The sequence below is a fragment of the Pinus tabuliformis genome, chromosome 8, assembly GCF_031772625.1.
Source record: "Pinus tabuliformis cultivar Carrire ecotype Pingquan chromosome 8, CPIR1, whole genome shotgun sequence".
Lineage (NCBI taxonomy): Eukaryota > Viridiplantae > Streptophyta > Pinopsida > Pinales > Pinaceae > Pinus > Pinus tabuliformis.
The window spans coordinates 1,695,202,957-1,695,227,598 of NC_142294.1; the positions used below are offsets into that span (position 1 = coordinate 1,695,202,957).

The window sequence follows — 24,642 nt, forward strand, 5'->3', positions numbered from 1 at the left end:
CATTGATAGTATCTGCAAAAACTAAACTTGATTGAACAAAACAAATTGCTACTAGATGAAATGAACTTGCTAAATAGAAGTTTTCAGAATCAAAGAGGAAAGCAAGAAAATGCAGAACTAAAGGAAAATGAATGACAAGTCTACTTTTGCTTAAATGAAATTTGCAGAATTGAAGAGAAATGACTAGTCTACTTTTGCTGAAATAAACTATTAGCAGAATATTGCAATAGAAAATAGAAGAAAGCAGTAATCACATAATACTCTTACGCTTCGTTGGAAACGGTGCCAAAAAGTGGTGAGCACCAGTATTTCAACAATGATGCTGCAACTCCTGGGCTGCCTACTTTACTCTTATCAACCCAGTAGTTCGTAACAAACTTGGAAGTGTAGGTGTTGTATGCACAAGTACTAGTTCTCACTGCAGGTTGTCACTTGGTCAGTCGGTGCAAGATCACTAGGAGCTCAAGCCAACTTCTATCGATTCTAGAAGAAGCTCTATATGTGACGAAAGGAGAGAAAGGTTACTCTACAGATATACTCTAACTGCAGAAAGGAGAAAGACTGAAATGTAAAGCAAACCTAGTAAACCCTAATTAACCAACTAATTCTACTTTTGCAGAAAGCACTATGAAAAACATGAAAGGAATGTCATTACCTACTCAAGGAAGTAAACAACATCTAACTAAACAATTTTTGGAAGTAAATGAGCAAAAAACATCTTTTTGGATTTTTATGTATTTTTATGTGAATTTGACATGCATGTAATTTATTGTGTGTGAATGTGGCAGTGAATAGGTGGTGTTGGAGGGTAGTTTTGGGACTTGAGAGGATGTAGGATGGTGCGGATGGGTCCTAGGAGGTCTCAGGTCACCTTCTGGAGGCTTTTCCCACACTCGGCCTTCAAAATAAAGCCTACAGGAGGACATAGGGAATCTACAGGAGGAAAGCAGGGAACTACAGGATGCCTATAAGAGGAGACCAAGAGTAGTTTTTACTATTTTGAAGGTGTGAGAGAGGGTGGAAAAGGTATAATAAGGTTGGAATGAGGTGTCAGGGAGCCTAGGGTCTACCAAGAATCACTAAGAGAGAGAAAGATGATTGGGTTTGTTCAAGGAGAGAGGAAGAAGTTCTATGGAAAACGGAGGCAACTAATGAAGAATTGAGGGGAGACTTGGGTTAACTGTAGGGCATGGATCAAGTGGAGGATGGGATGGTTGATAAGCTAGCCTACTACAAGAAGAGATCTATTGCAAAGGAACTGACAGTCAACCAATAAGATCAAGCAAGCAATGAAATAAGTGCATATAAAAAAACAGAGTTTTGCACCAAAGTAGTCCAAACTATGATCTATGAAAGGAAATGATGATAAATGCTGCAAGAATGGAAAGCATGAAAGAAGACTACTGCAAATAAAGAAGTGAGCATGATGAAGAAGATCTGAAGCAAAATAGAACTAGGCTATTAACCTACTAAAAAGCTTCAAACCCTAGAAGTCATATGAATGAGGAAAATATGTGTTTTTGGGGAAGCCAGAGGGTATTTGCCTCAAATCATGGTCCCAAAGGGAGGAAGAGAAGCCAAGGCACTCTTTCTAGCCTTTTGAATCTTCTCTTTATCACTTCTTAACTTGCTATAGAAAGCACAAATGGAAGAAAACTACTAAATCATCAAAAACAACCTATTCTTAACCATAAAAGAAATACATCTAATAACAACCTAATCTACAAACTGAAATAAACATACAAATATAAATAAAGAGGAGCTTGGCTGCTTGAATTGGGCCCTAACCCAAGAGCTTCAGCCCTCTGATGTAACTCAATGCTAGCTCAAAAACAATTCCATCTTTATTTCCAAAACAATAACAAGATTACATGAACTATCACAAAATAATAAGCTCGAAGTTGAGCAGAGTTTACATAAGCAAAAATCCAACAAAAATCTGACCCTAGTGAGGCCCTAGGCTTCGGTACTTATACAAATGAAGCTACCAACAAATTCCTTAAAATCAGGGAGGCTTGGCTCCCAAAACTTGAGATGATCATCAGTCATCCTCCACTTGCTTGGCTGCCTTCTATGATTTGGCTACTTGTACTCTGAGTTGAATGAAGGGGAATTCGAACTGAGGAGTAATAAATGAGGGGGATTACCTCCTATAAGTCCTCTCCTTTGTCCACTTCGAGTTATTGCTGCCATTTGTCCACTGGATCATTGACTTTGACCTCAAAATTCATCAATAATCTGCATTAAACACATGTTAGACCACATGGCATCATAACTAACTCAATTCACTCCATAAGCATAAATATAATCAGAAATCATACAATAAACTAAGAGAATGGTTGATTTGACTAGGTTAGGAGGTAAAATGAGCCCATATAATTACCCATTTATGCGGCTCATCAGGGTATCCCAAAAAAACATCCACATTTTCCATATCTGAAGTATAAAAATTAAAATGCAAGACATACTTATCCATAGAAATATTCAAATCTTTATAAATTTGAACATCCTCATTATCATCCTGTGTGTTTTGTTGGAACTTGCAATTTTTTTGCCAAATTAACATTGATAAAATTATGTTGGCCACTAGGACTGGTAGACACAATGATCTTCTCCTTTTGAATATATCCATTAACTTGTAATAAGGAGATACCAACAGGAAATAACCCCTTATGTTTCTCACTATCCCATTTTCTAGCATGATACCATTTGTCCAAAAGGAATTTTTCAAATTCTTCATTATGAAGGCTTACCAACTTCTTTCTTTCAAGTGAGTCCTACCATATGGCTGTCTCATCTCTAAAATTAAGCCATGATATATTTTTCCAAACTCTCAGACATGATGTATTTTCACTTTTTAGGAATTCTTCAATAGTAGGGCTATTATTTTTCCTATAAAAACATCTTGCTAGAACCCTTAAAAATAGAGTAAGGGTTCGAAGGAAATCACTTGCTTTGGAGAAAATTTAAAATGGGCATAACTCAATCAATATAACTAAGAATATTTATTATAACCTATTTTTGGAAATGGAATGACCATTCTACATCTTCCAATGTGTTTGAAATCCCTATCTAGGCACTCTAGAAACTCAAATTCGTGCTACAACTATCCGACCATCACAAAAGTTCTGAAAAAATTATTGATTTTAAATAAGTGATATCTCTCTCATCCAAACCTCAATTTGACTATTTTTTTTTCTTTTTTTTTTAATTGGGTTATTTTTCAAGAGGAGCTCAGATCTACAATTTGTTTTCTGAAATTCTGCACAAAAACTACAAAAAAATGACAGGAGAATCGTCATCCATGAATTGTTGTTAGAATGTTTTTTGCAACACAACTGATTTTTAATCAACGATATATCCTTCATTCGAACTCCAATTTGGTTGATTTTTTTTTGAATTTGAGAATTTTCTAGTAAGGAATCCAGATCTTTTTTTTTTGCAATATTTTACTAAAATTTTCAAAGCTGATTTGTAAACTCGTCGCCTAAAAAATTCCTACAAAAATGAGAAAAAAGAAAATATCCCCACTGATCTGAATTTGAAACTACTTGAAATTTGTTTGCAAGGTATTCAATTTAGAATTAAACATGTTTAAAAGATTTCCATGTCTTGCAGAAAGAAAACACATGAAATTTTCAGCTGTTCATGACCCATTTAAGCATAGCAGAGTTATTCCTTTTACTGTTTAACACATTAAAATGAATTTGATCTGCAAAATAAATCAACCACAAATGCAAAAGAAGTTGATAAAGTAGTTTACCCCCTCCAGGGCTACGTCTGCTGGGTCCAAAGCTCCCAACCGGGCTTGTCCTTGTTTTTATTAAATGCTCAAATTGAAAATACAGCTGAATAGAAGCATCTACATGAGAAATATATGGTAAAAATGGATTCAGAACACTTGAATCCTTGATGATTGACTATTGGATCACCTCCAATGGATACCTGCAACCCTATACAGTCTTCACAAAACTGGGCCCTAGTGGCTCCTAGAACTTTCACGGCTCCAAAACCTCTACAAATGACCTCAAGTGGCTGTAAGACCTGCACCAATGGCTTCCGAAGGTCGAAAATACCCAAAATAAAAAAGAAATTCGTCCAAAACCGACTTTCCTAGCCAAAGTTATGGCCATTTAAAGTTTCTTCAGTTTACCCCTAGAAAAACTCCAGCTAACTTTAGTTAACTCCAGATAGCTCCACCAATTATGGCGGGTCCGCCAAATTTGGCACTCCTGCAAAAATTCCACCAACTTAACTGCAATTGCATTTAATGTTTGGGTGGTTGCCTCAGATTTCGTGCAGGCGGAATTTTCCTTTTTATTTTTTTTTTGAAAAATTAAAATTTCTAATGTTATGGACAAATTCTTCTTTTTGCCATAACTTCCTCATACGGCGACCGTTTTTCGAACCATTTGCGGCACTGGAAATGGATAGACGAGACCTTTCCAGTCATTTAACTTTGAACCAGTTCTAAGCACTTTAAATTTTGAGCATTTTACGACACTTAGGACATGAGCACCTGATCACGCCTCCCCATTGGGAAGCTTTTGGACTCCAAAAGCCTTCAACTACCTGTTAAAGAGGTGAGGGTACAGCTCCCTCACTCTGTCCACCTCCATCCACTTTGCCTTGTGCGGTTTGCTGCCTTTGAAACCAACCCGAACATAATCTACACTGCCCCTCCTTGAAGTGCGTGTCCTTCTGTCAAAGGATTGTATCTTCTTTCAGCTCATCTAAGAATTCTGGTGAGTAATCTTCTATAGATGGCAACTGAATAACATTTTCATGATCAACAATCAAAGGAGGTTCATACAAACGTAAGTTCTCCACATTGACAACAGAATACATTTGCATGTAGTAAGGAAAATCTAATTGAAAAGCATTATTTCCAACCTTCTTGAGGATTTTGAATGGACCATAACGAATAGGTTTCAACTTTTTACCTTCTCCTTGCATCCTTTTCTTACTAATGTACAGCCATACCTCATCTCCTTCTTGAAACTTGTGATCGACTCTATGCTTGTCGTGTCTTTCCTTGTACTTGCCTTGACTCTTCTCAAGCTGTTCTTGAATTTGCTGATGTATTTGCTTAATTCTTTCAATGAATGAACAAGCTTTGTCAATGTCATTATGTCCCTCAATGGCAACATCTTTCTCAAGAATGAAATCAAGGGGTGATTTTGGCAAGTAACCAAAACAGGCTTCAAACGGTGAGGTGTTTGTCGAAGAGTGCTTGGCACGATTGTAAGCATGCTGTATGTAGTGCAAATGTTCATCCCAAAACTTGGGATGATTGCTGCAATAACCTCTCAAGAGGTGCACAATGGTTCTGTTCACAACTTTGGTTTGTCTATCTGTTTGCGGATGGAAAGCAGTAATTTTCTTCAATTTTGTGTCCATCATCTCCCATAGGTTGGACCAAAATTTTCCCACAAATCTGGAATCCCTATCACTAATAATGGAAGTAGGCAAACCAAAGTGAATACATACATGATGAAAAAATAATTCAGTAGTTTTTTCAGCAGTTATAGTTTTCTTACAAGGCATAAGTATACACATTTTGCTGAAACGATCAACTACTACATATAAATAATCATGCTGCTTTCGAGATTTTGGCAAACCTCCTACAAAATCCATAGAGATTCTCTCCCATGGTCTAGAAGGTACCAGAAAAGGAGTATACAAACCAAGCTTCATGTTGCTAGGCTTGCTTGTAGCACATAATGAACAACCTATTATGAACCTTGAAACAGAATCTACCATGCGAGGCCAATAGCAATACCTCTGTAGATGTGCAACTGTTTTGCTCACACCAAAATGGCCAGCAATAAGAGAAGAATGAGCTTCTCTTATGACACTTATCCTCTCCCCCTGTGGTATACACAACTTTCCCAAATGAAATAGCAAATTATTATGCATGTGATAGTCATTTTCCTCTACATGATTTCCTTTACTCAAGTTAGCATACACATCTTTAAAGTCATCATCAGATGCATATTGTTCTATGTAACTATCATGTACAATGGAATCATTCTTAAGTAAAGTAACAGCACCAATAATAGGCCTTGAAAGAATATCAGCAACCTTATTCAAAGTACCTTTCTTATACCTTATTACCAAATGGAACTATTGCAAGAAGCCCATCCATCTGATGTTTCGTGACTGTTGTAACTTGCTTTGTGATTGCAAGTACTGTAAGGGCTGATGGTCGGTATGTATAATAGTTTCTTTGCCCATCAAGTAGTGTTTCCACTTTTTGACGCTTTGTACCAACGCATACAACTCCTTATCATATGTAGGATAATTTACAACAGCACCATTAAAAGTTTCAGAATGAAAAGCAATAGGCTTACCATGCTGTAGAAGAACTGCACCCATAGCATAATCACTAGCATCAGTTTGTATCTCAAATGGCTACCTCAAATCTGGTAATGCAAGGACTGGAGCTGAACTAATCTTCTCTTTCAAAGATTCGAAAGCTTTTTGCTGCTTGCCTCCCCATTGGAAAGCATGCTTCACACTTGTCACTTCATGCATAAGAGCTGCTATAGAAGAGAAGTTAGAGATAAACTTCCTCCAATATTGAGTTGCACCCAAAAAACTTCTTACCTCTGTTATGGATTTGGAAGTAGGCCACTTCACAATAGACTCAATCTTAGCAGGATCAATTCTTTCTTCCTCATTAGGAGCTTGTACATGGCAGTTTGAGGTGCTAGTGCTGGCTTGAGTTTCAAATTCTTTTCCCTTCAAGTTTTTCAAACCCATGGCTGTAATTTTGGTTTCATCACCTGAATCTTCCCCTAAATCTTGTGGTGTAGATGTAGTAGCATCAGTTTTTTGTTTCCCTTTGGATTTGTTAAATTGAGGTCTTTTTTTCAGGATATAATTTCCAACAATTTTTCTCCTCATGGCCTGGTTTAGAACAATGTTTACAGATCACTTTCTCACTCTCCTGTTTGATAGATGCATTCTTTTTTCTCTTTCCCTTGGAGGTTTTCTCTTTCTTTTTCCCCTTGGGGGGCTTGTTTCTACCCTCTTCAAATGTGTTTTTTCCCCTTGCCTCTAAATGGGTAGCTTGGACACAAACCTCGTCCAGGCTAGTAGGGTTAAACATCAAGATGGTGTGTCTAAGGTAGCTATGCAAGCCACCAATGTATTTCAGCAAGGTTTCTTGGGTCTGTAAATCTACTCCTAACAAGAGAGCTCTTCTCCTGAATTCTTGGGTGTAGTCTTGGACACTCTGACCCTTAAGTTGTCTGAAATTTTTCCAATTCATAATGGCTTTCTGCATGTGAGCAAGAGGATAAAACTGTTTTTTAATGGCTAACAGAAAACCCTGAGCTCTGATACCACTTGATCTGAATTTGAAACTACTTGAAATTTGTTTGCAAGGTATTCAGTTCAGAATTAAACATGTTTAAAAGATTTCCATGTCTTGCAGAAAGAAAACACATGAAATTTTCAGCTGTTCATGACCCATTTAAGCATAGCAGAGTTATTCCTTTTACTTTTTAACAAATTAAAATGAATTTGATCTACAAAATAAATCAACCACAAATGCAAAAGAAGTTTATAAAGTAGTTCACCCCCTCCAGGGCTACGTCTGCTGGGTCCAAAGCTCCCAACCGGGCTTGTCCTTGTTTTTATTAAATGCTCAAATTGAAAATACAGTTGAATAGAAGCATATACAGGAGAAATAGATGGTAAAAATGGATTCAGAACACTTGAATCCTTCAGGATTGACTATTGGATCACCTCCAATGGATACCTGCAACCCTATACAGTCTTCACAAAACTGGGCCCTGGTGGCTCCTAGAACTTTCACGGCTCCAAAACCTCTGCAAATGACCTCAGATGGTTGTAAGACCTACACCAATGGCTTTAGAAGGTCGAAAATACCCAAAAAAAAAATAAAAAATTCTTCCAAAACCGACTTTCCTAGCCAAAGTTATGGCCATTTAAAGTTTCTCCAGTTTACCCCTAGAAAAACTCCAGCTAACTTTAGTTAACTCCAGATAGCTCCACCAATTATGGCGGGTCCGCCAAATTTGGCGCTCTTGCCAAAATTCCGCCAACTTAACTGCAGTTACATTTAATGTTTGGGTGGTTGCCTCGGATTTCCTGCAGGCGGAAGATTCCTTTTTAAATTTTTTTTTGAAAAATTAAAATTTCTAATGTTATGGACAAATTCTTCTTTTTGCCATAACTTCCTCATACGGCGACCGTTTTTCAAACCGTTTGCGGCACTGGAATCGGGAAGATGAGAACTTTCCAGTGATTCAACTTTGAACCAGTTCTAAGAATTTTAAATTTGAGCATTTTATGACACTTAGGACATGAACACCTGATCACCCACTCTCCCCAGGAAAGTGCAATGATACCACTTGTAATAGATATGACTTGCAAATATAATAAATTCTTGGATAAAATAAATCGAAGAGCCAATACAAGAGTTTTCTAGAATGAAAATGCTTCTTTATTGAAATCTTCAAAAGAACCCTTGAGGTAGGGTAACACCATACAACTACTCCTTAAGGAAGGAGATCACTCCACAATTCTTATGCTTGTCAATACTATAATCCTTGATATCTATCAATGGCGATCCTCTAGCCTCTATATAGGCTTCATCATATAATACCATGGGTAATTACCGTGGTTCTCTCAATAGCATACATCCAATACAATGGGCTTATCACATTATTCTCTAACTACTTACGGTCCCTTTCATCATGTTGGTTAGCCACTTTATTTATTAAATGCATCCCATTACATCATATTATTCCCTTGGGTACCTCCATTTATACCCTATATGATCCTCCCTAGGTATACTATAGCCCCAATGGGCATACACCTTAATAAAATTTTCTTTTGTTTTCAAAAACAAACTTTTGTTAGGCTAGTTTGTGCAACTATGTGTCTATTGAGTAATCAATAGTAGATATAAGATCTTATTGTTAAGTAAAATAATACATAACAATGTTGGATTTTTGAGAAATAGTTCAATTCTCTTGAATAATAAAATTTTATAATTTATAACTAACTAGCTAAATTATTAATATATAGCCATATTTTAATAAAAAATAGTTGTTTTTCCTTAAAAATTGGTTGTACAAAACTTTCACTAAAGAGTATTAGAAACACCACCTTTAACTTAGTCATGTGATATTTATATTAAATTATTATAACAAAATCGACATATCTCTATTTTACAATTATATGAGTAACTTCTTGGCTACTAATTAGGTTCCACACATTTAATTATATAATATGTTTCATATTCTATACCTAATCAATGGATCATCAATCAAAGATCAATGTTTAAGATAGAAGGTAATTCAAATTTGAGTGCAAACAAAGAGGATACTAAGGCTTTAGGCTTCCAATGGAGGCTATTGAAGAGTGGGAATCTTCCATCCTTACTACTCTCTTTTTTGGGTGGGAATCATGGTATTCACATCTCTAGCCATAGCAATATAGAAGGATTAATTTCCTTCTTCTCTAAACAAAATAAAATTTGCGAAAAAAATGATAAAATACCATTGCTGACCTTCATGCATGCGCTTCTATGAACAAAGGCTCTTTTCTGCATGAAATAACCTTGGAAAATTTGAATGACTAGTATGACCCTCCAAATCAATGGAGAAATATGTAGCTATAAATATAATTTGCACAAAATAAAGAATGAACCTCCACTTTCATGGCCATGGATTCTTCACTTTTCAATTTTATGTGGAGGAGTGAAACCTCATATGCAAAGGAGACCCTCTTTAATGAGCTTAAGAGGGGAATTTATTTCTAGATGGTCCTTACACTTTGACCTAGAGATGGATATCACATATTTGACCCTTGTTTGTGAATTCCTATCACACCTCTCTTTCATTTTCCAGCAAGGAAACTCATCTATGGACATTGAAAACGAGTTGTATTTATATGTGGATTGATCCTTCCCAAAAAGTATGCAAGAAAATCTACATAGATATTGATATATTGTATGGAATACTCAAGGTCATTAGACTCAACATGGGTGGTTAGTTATAAATTTAACTCCTAGATTATTAATTACTCCCATATAAATGAAAGAAATACTAAGAATATGACTATGCTGCTTGAGAATATCAAAAGAATAAACTTTGGAAGACTCTTTGGATTACAGTGGGAAAAACAAAACAATAGCATTAACCAAGAAGAATTAATGTCCTAAAAAATAAAATACTGGTTAATTGAATTATAATACTTAGCATCATGGATCAAGAGGATTTAATCTCTCTTCCGTATATCTCCCAAAAATCCTCTTCGACCACACCTATTGGCTCATCACCTCCATTATGCTCCATGAATTGTCCTCCTAATTATCTTCAAAATATGAAACAACCACATCCAACTTAGTTCCTTATTACCATATCTAATGACACAAATCGATCTCACCCATTTGATTTCCATTTCCCCTTCCTCCCCCTTCCCTATTCTCTCAATCCCAATTGATCTTAAATTTGGTTCCTTTCTCACACCCCTAGCCATGAATAGAGAAAATAAGGATCCCAAGCCTATTAAGGAACCTAATAAATTGAGACATAATTTTTTCAAATAAATGAGAGAGGAAGAAGAAAATTATAAATAAAAATATCCAGGCCTTTAAGAAACAATATTGCATGTGTTCTAAGGAGGCGCAAAAAATCCATAATTGAATTTATGAAGATCAAATCTTGATAGGTGACTAGACAATGCTAGGAAGAAAGACAAGCTTTACTCTTTAATCCTAGTTTAAGACAAAAAATATACTATTACTAAAAATAAATATCAACAATAATGATCTTCCCTCTTTCCAAATATGATTCTAGAATAAGGTAAACACTTGAGAATTGATGCCATAAGAATGTTAGGGGGAATAAGAAAGATATAGAACTTGAAGGTGGTAGAAATTTGAATCTCCCAAGGAAGGAACATCTCTTGGAATTTAAAATATTTATGCCCATAATGTTTCACAAGGAAAGTGACAATGTTGGAAAATCTTGAAGGCATTTGAAGACAACTTTGTAGAATATGGTTTTTTTTTTTTTTTAGATTTTTAAATATGGTTATGAACTTTGTAGAGAATATATATGGGATATTCCCTCCTAATCCTAGTTGCAATCAAACCTTCTTCCCACAATAAAGCCAGAGCACAAGACCATCCTTATTATAATCTTTGAAAGTGGATATTTTGGCCCCATTCTATTCAAGTTTAATCTCATTTGAATCTAAAATGAATAATTATTGGAAATATTACAGACAAGATACATAATAAATATTTAAGGATCAACCTCCTTTTTTTAGGAATAGAAAAGTCAAGGAAATAAAAAAAATATTTCAAAATGGGTGAAAATGTCCTTCCACCAACTTGAGAAAGAAAATAAGTATAGGAAAATATCCACACCTTTAATATAATTTTTCAAAGAGCACAAAGTCACTGAGGAAATATAAGTAGGATATAGAACCATGTAGCTAGCTAGCCTAGAGGAAAATATAAGAAGAATAACCTTGGAGCCAAACATTATGTAGACTTTGGCTCAAGGTGAAAAATATGAGAACACTTGTTTTGAAAAACCAAAAAATGTAAGAAGAATGAGCAATAATCTCATAGAGATCAAGCTTCAAATAGGGGAAAGGATCACTCACTTTAACAAATTGTTGAAATCAACAAATAACCACTTTTTGACACTCTACTTAGGAACAAGCCCATCCTTAATACGAATCTCAAAGGTAATACTCTTTTTCATCCCAAGAATAACTAGATGAATAAAATTAAAAACTTCTAAGATTGACCATTGAGAAGGAGATGAACAAATATCTCTAGATTATGGAACCTAATAAATCCCTTAATTAAAATTGATTTACCACCCATTTCTACAAAGCTCGTTGAATAAAATTGGATTCAAGATAAGTGCTTGGAGACATATGGAAGAATATGAAACTTGAAGAGTGTATTGACTCCTCATTTATGAAAATAATTATATTGGCAGAAAAATTGATTTATTTCAATGTGTTTCACTTGTTCTTGTTGCATAATGTCTCATACAAGGAATTGACATTTTTTTTGGCTTATAGACTAAGCCCCATTCTTCCCATATTAATCTCTATAGAGAAAGGTGGATTTTTCAAAGGAAGATAAATATTTAATAACACAATTTTCATTTAGGAATCCATCCACTCCAACAATCAAATAAATGAGAAAAACATTGTTATCAAAATTTATATGCCCAATACGTTTAATTGAGTTTTACAAAACTCTCTCTTTGTGGTGATTTGGAAATATTTTTAGGCGTCACCTCCTTATTTAGATAGATAATGATGTGTATGTGAGCCCTATGGATATACCACTAATATATGGTCTATTGAACATACTCGTTTGTAGCTCAAGGGTATTAGTTCATGGATGCTCCATATTTCCCTTCCTCTACATCTTGATTGCAGAAATGATGGAATGAGTAGTAAACAAGGCAAGAAGGATAAGGCGACTTGTAAAATTTTCATAATATGTGGAAGGAAGACAGTAAACCATGCATAGTTCACTAGGAAATATTACTAATATGGCGATCCTCCATAAAAATTACATCAAGGTCCAAATAAACTATAGATAAGTACCTTGTTGAATCTAAAGAGCTTGAAAGGGGTCATACCACAAGCTTATGGGAGGACTATGAAAAGGTGTGGGGAAAGAAGGGCGCGAAATACACTATGTGGGACAGATATTTATCAATCCTTATAAAATATGTGTAATTTTTAACCCTATACGTCTATTTTATGAAAGCATATATTCCTAATAAAAAAAGAAAAGATGTAATGACACACACACACACATACATTAACATAAACATTTTACCATGTAAACCAAAAGTGGGAAAGCTAGAAAGATTTTCATCACCTTCTACTTTGTAGTATTACAATACAATATGTAACTCCCGAAATCCATAATATTTCAATCCATTTACCCTAGATTATAACACAACCATACTTCCTTAAATAGAATTAAAAATCGTGGGATAAACCATCACGCACCACTAAATTGTTAAAAGTGAAAACCATGTACCAGAAACCACCAAAATGGATGAAACAAATTGCTTATTTTTTTATTTTCATTTTTTTAAGGGGCACTACCCCTATACTTCCCTATAAAAGGAGCTTCGCCCCCTTATGACCCCTCTAAAAATGGGGACTTGTTGCCTCCTCTATGACCCCATTGTTGTTGTGGCTAGCACAATGTAAAACATGTATGGGTAATTGTGCAAAGAATATAACACATACCTAGCAAGATGAGAAACCCACTATATTAAAGATATGGAGGAATATTTGGCTTGGAAACAAGTCATTAAAGGTTAAAGATTTATTATAGTTACTTCCCCACAATAATCTCCTGACAATTGAGAACTTGAGAAAGTGAATAATCCAACGCCCATCCTAAGGCACACTATGTAACCCCATGCAAGAAACATACCCCCCCCATCTATGTTTGCATTATCATTTTAAAAATAAATGTAGAAACTAACCACTAAGGACTTGTAGCGTGACCTTCATCTCCCTACACATTGGTGGTAGTTACTTGTAACCTATAATAATGAATACCTTGGCAAAATGAAAGAAAATGCTCCATTTCATGTGCTTGGATAACCCTCCCCATGTTTATAAATTTGAAATTCTGGTTGATAAGAAATCACCAAATCTTCTAACAGGAAGAGATCCTTCCCATGAAGGTAACAACCTTATATTGATCACTTATAGAAGAAATGTTAGTAACCAAAGGAAGGGGAATTGATCACTTCCATTTATTCTTCATTTTTACAATACCATCTATCTTGGAAATCACCTAAATTAATCTCCAACATTACTAATTCCATTGTTATATATGCCATGTGGAGATGTTGGAAACTAATAATAGGAGAAGAAGAAATGGTATAGTGGAAAATATATAGGAAATGGAATATCCTTTTCTTTAGTGGAGAATTGGAAGGGAATCTACAGACAATAAGCTCAAGGGAGAGGTGGATGACGTTGTCATGGGACACAAAAGATAACAAGAAAAAGTGTACACAAGGGTGATAGTCATGGAAATAAATCAAGAGGTTGATCCCTTGCAAACTCCCAAGGGCTAAATATTATATCCAAAATCACAATAGTAGCATGATAGTGATAGGGAACTTACTACTAATCATTAACACCCTTCATAGTAAAGAAGCATTTTCCTTACCCGTAATAGATATAATCATTAACTAACTCAAGGATTTCCTTAATGGATTTGAAGGAGTGTCCTTAATCCACATGTCATCTATAATAACTCTACAAAAGATAAAATGGAAATGAGGATGCGTTTTTGAATGAGGAACACCTACTTCATGGAAGAGAGTAGTTCAAGACCATACTTGAATCTTTCCAATGAACCAAAATCCATGGTGTGGTTTTGGAAGGTGCTTCGAGTGGACACTTCCTAGGTTGATGGAATTTAAGGGGTACGGAAAATTCTCCAACCATTGTCACCTCAAGGAAGGAATTAAGGGGTTAATGTTACTACCCCTCATGCCCATCACTTGTTTTTGTACTATCTCCACATGAGAGAAGGGATATAGGCATTTCACTATGTCACCTTATCCCATTTTTATAAACATTTGAAGGTACAATGGAGGTCCCTCGAACCATGCTTGAGTGAGTTTGTGTCTCCCATTCTTGTCCTAACCATGATGCTAGATGATTAGAACTACCCTTCCAACAAATTAGGGTCTCCACTTCTTGTCATATTTCTTAATTCATGGTACAACACCTTAGATGCCCTAATTAAATGCATTTTCTTTAGATTTTACCATTGGATTCTCTTTTTTGTCTCTTTATTTTGTAGAATTAGGTGCAACTATCAATCCACTTTAGATGGACCCTTATTTGGTTTAGTTTTTTACTTTCTCACACCTCACAAACCTTACTAGATCAAATGTACAATGGCCCACCATTAATTCTAATGTTGTTTACATGTTGAGATGAATGAGCTCAAAAGGGGTGAAAGGAAATGGAAGGTATAATTAATTGAGATCTTTCAATTGCCATCCATCGCCCTCCTAGCACGTATAAACTAATATACCATCAATAATTTTCCTAGTAGTGAAAAACATAATAACACTCATATAGATAGACATGACATTCACCATCATCTTCAATTACCTGTGGGTTAATAAATCATAACTAACTCCACCGTGTGCACTCCCTAAACTATATAAGTGAAACTAGTATAGGGTATCATTATTTTCCTTTTTGACTCACACCAACTTCCTTATGGAAAGGATGTTATCACCAACTCACTTTAATGTAAATGTTTATGGAGATATATAAGTGAAACTAGTACCTACTTTAGAAGCAACGGAGGGTATCATTATTTTCCTTTTTGACTCACACCAACTTCCTTATGGAAAGGATGTTATCAACAACTCACCTTAATGTAAATGTTTATGGAGAAAGAATCAAGCTCTTAGATTCTTCAAGTTTATGAAAATTTATAAACAATGTTTTGGTAACGAGTAATCAATATTTGTTTAAAATTTTATTATTTTGCTTATTAAAATATTAACCTAATTTGCTTTTTTAGTTATAAAACGTGGTAAAACTTAATAGAATTCACCTTTCACATATGTTAACATTTTTTTGAATTAGGTATGAGTTGAAAACAATTCCACAGTTTTATTAATATTCAATAAAAATAGCTTGAAAATATATTTATTTTTGAACCAATAATTAATAATTGCAATATAACACACGGTTGATGTAATATATACTATATACATTTCTTTATATAAATTCAAGCTAAACATCGTTATCTCTAAAAAGTGGACCTCCACTTCACATGGACTTCACATGGTCGTATCGAGCTTCTTTTCTTTTCTGAAATCCAACATATGGAGAAAACAATATGCATTGAATATGCATTACAAATAATTAAGCATGTGTGGTTGTGGTCAATGTGATAATGATTTATATTAAATATGAATGGATATTCTATTTTTTGGTGTAGATTTTTTTTGGATATCGTTATTGATTTTTGAGATTCTGTTAAATTGTTAATTATAATGTTTTAGTAGAATATAGTTGATGTAGCTTTCTGTTATAATGTTTTGGTAGAATATAGTTGATGTAGCTTTCTAGAAAAGTATTGATGTTGATAAAGGTATTAGTAAATTTATTTTTCCTTTAAATGTGCTGAAGTGGAATATGATTATTTTTAAATATATAGTTTGACTAAAAACAAATATTTTATTTAAAAATATTTAAAATTAATGATATTTAATGACATTTTTAATAAAGTTATTAGTTTAAAATAGTATATTTAGTTAAGAGAATTAGAATAACTTATTGGTTGATATACAATAACCAAATATTTAATAATGTCAATAAACCAGAATTAAAATATGTATATAAATTTTTAATAGATAAATATGTATAAGAAAATTAGAAATTATGTTTTAAACAAAGTCAATATAACTAGCTTAGATTCGTTTTAACTCTAAATGTATTAAGTGTTAGCTTAGATCCATTTTAACTCTACATCTATCAATTGTTAAGAGGACTCTAATCTCTCTAGATGTAAATCTATTTTTGAATGCAAAATTTAAGGAACTGTTCGCATGTCTAGAGATTTGATTTAGCATATCACTTGAAAGACCTAAAATTAGGATGGAACTATGGATCTATGTTGTTTGTTTTAAATTACTAGTTATCATAATGTTCTTTTCAATATTCAACAATGAATATTTGTTTTCGTTTATTTTTCTTAAATTACAACTATGTGATAAACAAATTATAATAAATTGTAGTAATTTATCTTGAAATTTGCTTATTATTTTTACTTGTAATAAATAGAAAGCTCAAAAGGAGTAAAATATACTTTAAATTTTCTTTTTTAACCTCAAATCCCATGTTTGAGGAAAATAAATTATTGAAGATTTACTTTTTTAGTAATAGTAAGAATTCGAGCTCTTCATTATTCTCCTTTGTATGAATAATTGTTCACGATGGAATAATGACCCTGTAAATGATCTATCAATGTTTTAGCATCATTAGTTTCTTAATATTTGAATATCATCTGCCCCACAATGTATAAGTTGGAAAGAAACTCTAAAATAATTAATGTATGTATTATAGATGTAAGGTACCTACTCGAAAGTGTTGGAGTATTCAAATACTCATGTGTATATTATCAAAATATTTAGACACATTGGAGTTAGTTAAGTTCAACTTGGTCTAATTTGTTTATTAGGTAAAAGTTTCCTTCTTATTATGTTTCTTTAGTATGCATTAGTTGCATATAGTAATCTGACAGTCATGATATGTTCTAGACACAGAGTGATCTATTGACTCATATTCTCCTTGATATTAATAACTACTTATTTGTGGCTTAACACACAATTGGTCCATGTTATCTATTTAAAGAGAAATGGGGGTCAAGAATAATGATTGATTGTGACAACTCTCTTCTGTAAAAAAAAAAAATTGCATTGATAAAATTGTCTCAAGTGGCCACGTTTGCTAGGGTTGTGGACTGTTACACTCTTAGATGGTTTTAACAACATAACAATATTGGCATTATGATATTTTATCTAGTTATTTGAATGGTTACTACAAGTGTTCATCATGTATGGAATACCAAGTTTTCCCAAGCATGGTATTAAAGTGAATTTGAAGAGTTTCTCCTATTATTGATGAAGATATTAGGTGCACATTTGAAGAGTTTCTCTTATCGTTGATTGATATCTTAAGCCTGTATTTCCATTATATATATATATATATATATATATATATATATATATATATATATATATATATATATATATATATATGTTATTTCTATATATTTTTTGCTTGAATAGAATGCTATGTTTCATTCATAGTGCTTCTTTTAGTGAACGACTTTCATTTCATTTGAAAATGTGTCTATTTACAAAATATACAACCTTTTTCATTAGATACAGAGGAATATAGTTTGAATATTCCTTTTCTTTTGTAAAGAAAATTTCATTTTTTATTTTCTATTTATATTTCTGGTTTGCTGCTCTTTTCAGTCTATATATACTCTTTGGAATACAATTTTTGTTATCTCGACAAATCAAAAGCAAAGCAGAAAGTGATTTCTTGCCTAGGTTTGATATTTGTCATTTATTTTATGTGAAAATGTAAATAAAAAATTGATAGAAAACTTGCATTTTTTAGGCAATTTAACGAGATCTAACCCCATTTTGTTGAGTTTTGGACCATTTTCTTTGTAAACTATTGTTTACTTTTGGATGAGCGTAGTTTTTTGGTAAGAAAATACTTCAAGGTGGGGCTCCAACAACAACAAAAAACCCATCCTCCTTCACTATTATTGTTATGTGTTTTGCACTAACTCACTTGGCTAAAAGTTGCTTTATTTAGTAAGAGCTCTTAAGTTGACTTTTTCTTTTAAGTTACTTTTTGAAAAATTTCATACAAATTCAAGTTATTTCATAACTTGTGCATTTCTCTTGTACTGTAAAAGTGAATCATTATAAAATAAATTGAATATTTTTTAGTTATTTTTTTTTTTTTTTTGTCGTTAAAAGACTATCTAAAAGTTTCTATTATATTTACAAAATCAAATTACAGACAGTAATGCAGGCATTCCAAGGCCAGCAGATGCACCTTGGAAAGGTTAGACTCTGAAACAAGAAGCTCCCTCGCAGGGGCAGCACCGACTGAACCAGAATTATCCCTTAGGCGACTAATCAAGCTAACAGAGTATTTCCAAAAAACCATTGCTTCTGGAGGTACAGAAGCAGAGAAAATCAACAACCTATAACGTTTCATTGCTATAAACAAAACCATTGCTGCCCACGCAGGGGCTATCGACCGTGACTGACTGAACATAACAGTAAAGAAAAGTAAAGCTGAACCCTTCATACATGGGCCAGATAGACAGACTCAGAAAATTCCAACTAGACCGACGCACAGTTGTTGCCATGACCGACTTACCCGCAGGGGCCTTGGTCGTCGCTTCTGGTGGCGAGAGGAGGGACTGAGTGAATTTGGGGCTCGCTGCCTGGTTCCTCGCTAAGGCTTGGGTCTTCCACCACGTAGCACCATCCCCTTCCTTCCGGGACACCTGCCCACATGGCCTTCCATCTGTCCTCGTCCACGCCTGGAGGTGCCGGCCCCAAGTATGGTCCGGTGTCTTTGTCCGCCTCCTTTCCCAAACCTCCTTGCTCAACCGGCGGCAGCTCCTCCACGCTACCCTTGCCATCATCCTCTTTGTCCAAACTTTCTGGCAGCTTCTCCATTGCTTCCTTGCTCGCCCCCTCTGAAGGTTTCTCCACCATGCCCTCTGGTGCGCCTGCCTCGACAGGTTCAGGAATTCTTGTAAACATAACAGAGATATGGGCATTGACTCCTGTGGTATCCCGTGAGCCACCCAAGGTGAAAACCACAGAGCCAAACGCAGGCAGCAGTGGCCCTCCCTCGCTCGAACTGCCCACTTCCAGAAATTGCCCACACGGGAGCTGCGTTGCTCTGGCCCTCCTGTGGCAGTAGCAACAGCAGCAATGATGGTGTTCGTCTGCTGCAGGAGTTCGAGAGGAGGACCCTCTTCCTGGTCCTCGTCTACTTGGCTGCCTCTCCCGCAATTTAACCATGTTTGCTTCGTTGCCTCCCTCGCATGCACTGACCAATTCAATTGCCAAGCACCCTCCCTCTGTGTGCAAATTGCCCCTTCGAACCTCCCACTGAACCAGAGAGCCTGTGAATTTCCACCACTGCTGATTGCCACACCACAAGTTACAGCGGCATACCAAATCGTGCACAGCGGCGGAGTTTCTGGCCTTCCTCGGCTCCTTCTTCCTCGGCTCCCACATTCGCCTGGATTTAACTTGCCAAGGCTCCCCCATTGTCTGCTGTAATCGAGTTCCGAGCTTCCTCTTCCCCAGAACATTAACTGCAATCCGTCCCGGCTCATTAACTGCCATGAATTCCTTCGCGTGTGTGCAGAACCACTATGGAATGACGGTCGAACCAGCTCCATAAGGATAACCACGAGGCGGCACATGCAGGGCATGTGGCTCGTCCTCCCTCACCACGTCATCACCCGCATCCGGGGATTCAACATCCTTGTGGAGTATGTTTTCACACTCCTGTTTCTGTTGCTTATTCAGGATGATGTCCAAATTTCCTTCTTGGAAGGCCTGGTTGCAATCTACGCCAATGTTTGCCATGAGATCCGCGATCTTGTTACCTTCTCTTTTGGTGTGATTGAAGGAGAGGGCATTGTGACTGCGCAATTCCTGGGCAAAGTTGCTCAACCTGGCTTCTAATCTCCAACTATCTGCCACCTTCCTGGCTTGGGAGCCATTCTGAATACGAGTAGCCATATTTATGAGGATTTGAGAATCTCCTTCCACGATAAGCGGTTGAAGGTTGAGTCGTTTTGCTGTCTGGATCCCCTGCCACATGCCTTCCAACTCCGCCGAGTTGTTGGTATCCCACCCCATGTTTCCGAAGTAGGCCTGTATGAGTGAGCCTTCGTGATTTCTTATGATGCCTCCAAAGCCTGCTGGCCCCGGGTTGCCTTTTGAGGCCCCGTCGAAATTAAGTTTGTATGTATTTATGGGAGGGGCCTTCCATCTCTGGTTCTCCTTTCCTTTGCGTTTCACCGTTTGATGCATGGTCGACTCTTGTGGCAACTGCAGCATCCAGTTGTTTAGGATGTTTTGCTCTTTATCTGTTGTGGGAAGATCCTCTTTACTCCAAGTTTTCAGTAGCATGGTTTCTTGCAGGTTGTTGTGTATGCTATTCCAGATGCTGTCATTAGTTCTGCTTTGATTTTTGAATATTCGCCTGTTCCTCTCCTTCCATATATTCCATACTAGAATGCCTGGTATAAGATTCCACAAGTGGTTGAGTATCTCACACTTATAAGGTCTTTTGGGCCATTGGCGAATGGTGCTGATGATGCCTTCAGCTTCCCGTCCTTTCCTTTGGCATTTGAATTCTACCTTTTCCCAAAAGTGAGTGGCGATTGAGCAGGTTTGGAGAAGATGCTGCAACGTTTCCTCATTTTGGGAGCAGTTATGGCATCTGGAAGGTCCATGAAAATTGCGTTTTCTTAACTTGTCCCAGGTAAGAATCTTCTTGTGCCCAACTAGCCAGAGGAAATGAGAGATTTTTGGCCAGGTTCTGAAGCTCCATATTCTATCCCATAGGGGGTCTGGTTTTATGGGGGAGTTGCCCAACAGAGTGTAGGCTTCTGAGGTGGTATATGTCCCTTTGGTTTGGTAACCCCATCTGAGGATGTCCTCATTGTTTTCCTGTCTGATTCTTCTTTTATTTAACTCATTCTCTAATGCCAATGTTTCCTGAGGATTTGTGCTATTGGTGATTCGATTGCCTGATTGCCATTTCCTGATCCCGTTTTCCACTTCCTGTGTCCAGAATTGGTGCACCGTGGCTTGCTGCTGCTCTTGGCTGTGAGGAATGATTGTAGCAGGGAGAACATTTGAAAGTTTAGGCATCTGGTTCCAGGCATCATTCCAGAACCTAGCATTGTGTCCATTCCGTACTTCCCAGAAGCTGTGCTTCTGAATGAGCTGATGATGTTGTTTAGCTGCATTCCATATAAGAGACCCATTGATAGTAGGAGTGAATCTGATGAGCTCTGCTTGGGGCATGCTGTTGGTGTATTTGGCAGTCCATATTTTGGCCCATAATTTCTCTGGATTTGTCACCCACTGCCACCATATTTTTGCTGTCATGATTGTGTTGCTGTGCTCAGGGTCCCGAAGCCCAATTCCTCCTTTGTTCTTGGGTTTGCAAGCAGTGTCCCATTTGACCAGTACCCATTTACGGTTGGTGGCAGTACTTCCCCATAGAAAGTCGCGTTGCATGTTTCTCAGTCTCTTAAGAACCCATTTGGGTGCGGCTAAAATAGAAAAAAGATAGAGCGGCATGGCCTGCAAAACCGCCTTGAGAAGCACTACCCGACTAGCCAGATTTAGGGATCGATTGGTCCAAAGACTGAGTTTGGCCTCAAGCTTTTCTAAAAGAGCTCTCCATGCCGGCTGCTTTATGGCCGAGGCTGTAAGGGGGGCCCCCAGATACGAGGAAGGTAGAGAGGCAGGCTGGAAACCCAGGATTTGGGAGACGGCTCGTTTTACAGACGGAGGGGTATGGAAGAAAAAGACTTGAGATTTGGAGTTATTGACCTGAGTTCCAGAGGCATTAGAGAAGTCGTCAAGCAGGGATTTTAGATTAGAGGCTTCTTGAGCTGAAGGATAACCGTAGAGCATGGTGTCGTCTATGAATTGCTGATGAGAGGAGGCTGCGGTATTATGAATGGATATCCCTTTAAGCTGATTGGAGAGCAGGGCTTGCTTGATGTGCCGGCCTAAACCTTCTGCCATTAAAACAAAGAGGAAAGGTGACAGGGGGTCTCCTTGCCTTATACCTCTGGAGGGTTTGAAGGGCCGGGAGGGTAACCCATTGACAAGGATAGAGAAATGGGAGGATGAGATGAGGCTCATGATCCATCTTATCCAAGAATCACAGAAACCAAAGGCTTTCATCATGTGCTTAATATAAGTCCAGCTGAGCTTGTCGAAAGCTTTGGACAGGTCAATTTTAAGAAGCCTACCAGCTTGTTTGGATGACTGGAGAGAGTGAATGATTTCATGCGATAGGATGATCCCATCCATGATCTGTCTACCTTCTACATATCCTGACTGCTCCGGGGATATGAGCATGGGTAGCAGAGGTTTGAGCCTGTTCGCTATAACTTTGGATATGACCTTGTAAAGGACATTGCAGAGGGCTATGGGTCGGAATTTATCAGGAGTTAAGGAGTTTTCCTCTTTGGGGATAAGAGCTATGAAGGTGGAGTTAAGGGAGGGGAGCATCCAGCGAAGGGCCCTGGACTCTTCAACTATTTGCCAGACCTCTATTTTAATTAAATCCCAGAAAGCATGAAAAAAAGTAGAAGTAAAGCCATCAGGTCCAGGGGCTTTACCTTCTTTGAGCTGTGCCATTGCTTCATCCACTTCATGCATGAGAATTGGGCGCATCAGCAGTTCATTGTGCTCCTCTGTGACAAGCTTGGGAATGTTGTTTGTGATCTTTTCAATCGCATGCTTCCTGTCCACCGTCGGCTCCTGATGTACCTGTTTGAAATGATTGATGAGGATTTCCTCAATCTTTTCATGTTCTTCTTCCTTGATCCCTTCTGGACTTTTGATGAAAGGTATTTTGTTGTGCATCCTTCTTTGCACCGTTGTGTTGTGAAAGAACTTAGTGTTGCGTTCCCCCTCTTTTAGCCATCTGATTCTTGATTTTTGTTTCCAATAAATTTCTTCTTGTTTTCTTCGTTCCTCGAGCTGATTGTAGATGTGTTGCTCTCTGCGCATGGTTGCTTCCGTGTGCCCTGTGTTGATTATTGTTTGATGTAGATCCTTGAGCTCCTGATTTAGATCTTGTTGTGCTTCAAAAATATTCCCAAAGGTTTCCCGATTCCATCGTTTAAGGTGGCTTTTTAGGAAGCGCATTTTTTGCTGTAGCTGGTACATCCTTGAGCCTTCAGGTGGGACGAAGGAGGTCCATATGGTTCTGACAAAGTCCTTGAATGCTGGATGCGTCAACCAGAAGCCCTCAAAATGAAACGGTTTTTTGGTGCTATCCCCTGGTCTTTGCCATCGTAAAGCAATTGGCCAGTGATCCGATCCCGAGTGAGCAAGAATCTCCGCCGTGAAGTCACCACCTAAATGGATCGCATTGTCTGAGATCAGAAAGCGATCTAATTTAGACACGATCTGATTCTTTCCACCTCGGTGATTACTCCATGTGTAAGTCCCATTGCAAAAAGGCATGTCAATGAGCGAGGCATTGCGGATGAAGTCCTTGAAGTGTTCTGCTTCGGGCTCTAATCTGGATCGTCCTCCTGTTTTGTCCTCTATTTTGGTAATCATATTGAAGTCGCCTGCAACTATCCAAAGTGGATATTGCCTATTGGCATTCAGCGCCTCAATGGTATCGAGAAGGACTTTTTTGTTTCCTCCCTCCTGAGGAAAGTAGACATTGGATAGGTTACCATGAACCTTGGTGCCTAAGATATGAAAGGCAGCTTGAATGAGATGATGAGAGGCATGAAAGTCAGTGAGCGCGATTGCCTGAGTGTTCCAGGCAATCGCGAGCCCTCCCGAGGCTCCTGTTGCATCTACGGCTACTGAGCGGCAGCCGGGCCAGGCTTTTGAAAGTATTCGTCCCAGCGTTTGACTGTTGCATTTGGTTTCTTGGAAGAAACACATTTGCGGTTTTTCCATCTTGATCATGTTTTTTAACATTCTCGATTTATTCGGGCTATTGAGCCCGCGTAAATTCCAAGAGATCAGCTTCATGGGTAACTAGTTTGGGTAGGGCTGAAGTACTTCGTGAGCTTTGCATATCTCCCTGAGTCCACCAGGATTTTGCCTACCTCCATTGTTCTCTGAAGATCTGTTTTTCTCCCTCTTTTTTTGGAGTCCGACGGACGCTGGTTGCTATCCCAATCACTTCCAGGTTGAATGCCTAATTGCTGTTGGTGGAAGGCTCTAGAGAGTACTTCTTCCAGCTTTTCTATCTCAGTTTCTGAAATAGAGTGATACG

At 37.1% G+C, this 24,642-nt stretch overlaps 1 protein-coding gene across 1 annotated transcript; it reads right to left on the reverse strand.

Annotated features, from left to right (window-relative positions):
* Positions 1 to 20,009: 20,009 nt before the first annotated feature.
* On the reverse strand, positions 20,010 to 24,320 carry LOC149242779 (uncharacterized). Its single transcript, XM_089371008.1, has 2 exons — positions 23,613 to 24,320; positions 20,010 to 23,165 (listed from the first exon to the last, which is right to left on the reverse strand). Exons 1-2 carry the CDS (start codon positions 24,318 to 24,320, stop codon positions 20,010 to 20,012), a joined length of 3,864 nt encoding a protein of 1,287 aa, XP_089227134.1.
* Positions 24,321 to 24,642: the final 322 nt, after the last annotated feature.

What these genes read in the sequence shown, in the direction of transcription:
- LOC149242779 (XM_089371008.1), bottom strand. Translation starts at nt 24,320, where the DNA reads ATGGAAAAACCGCAAATGTGTTTCTTCCAAGAAACCAAATGCAACAGT. An exon ending in ATCCAGCATTCAAGGACTTT is followed by an intron (nt 23,166 to 23,612) that starts GTCAGAACCATA and finishes CATTTCAAACAG; the next exon opens with GTACATCAGGAGCCGACGGT.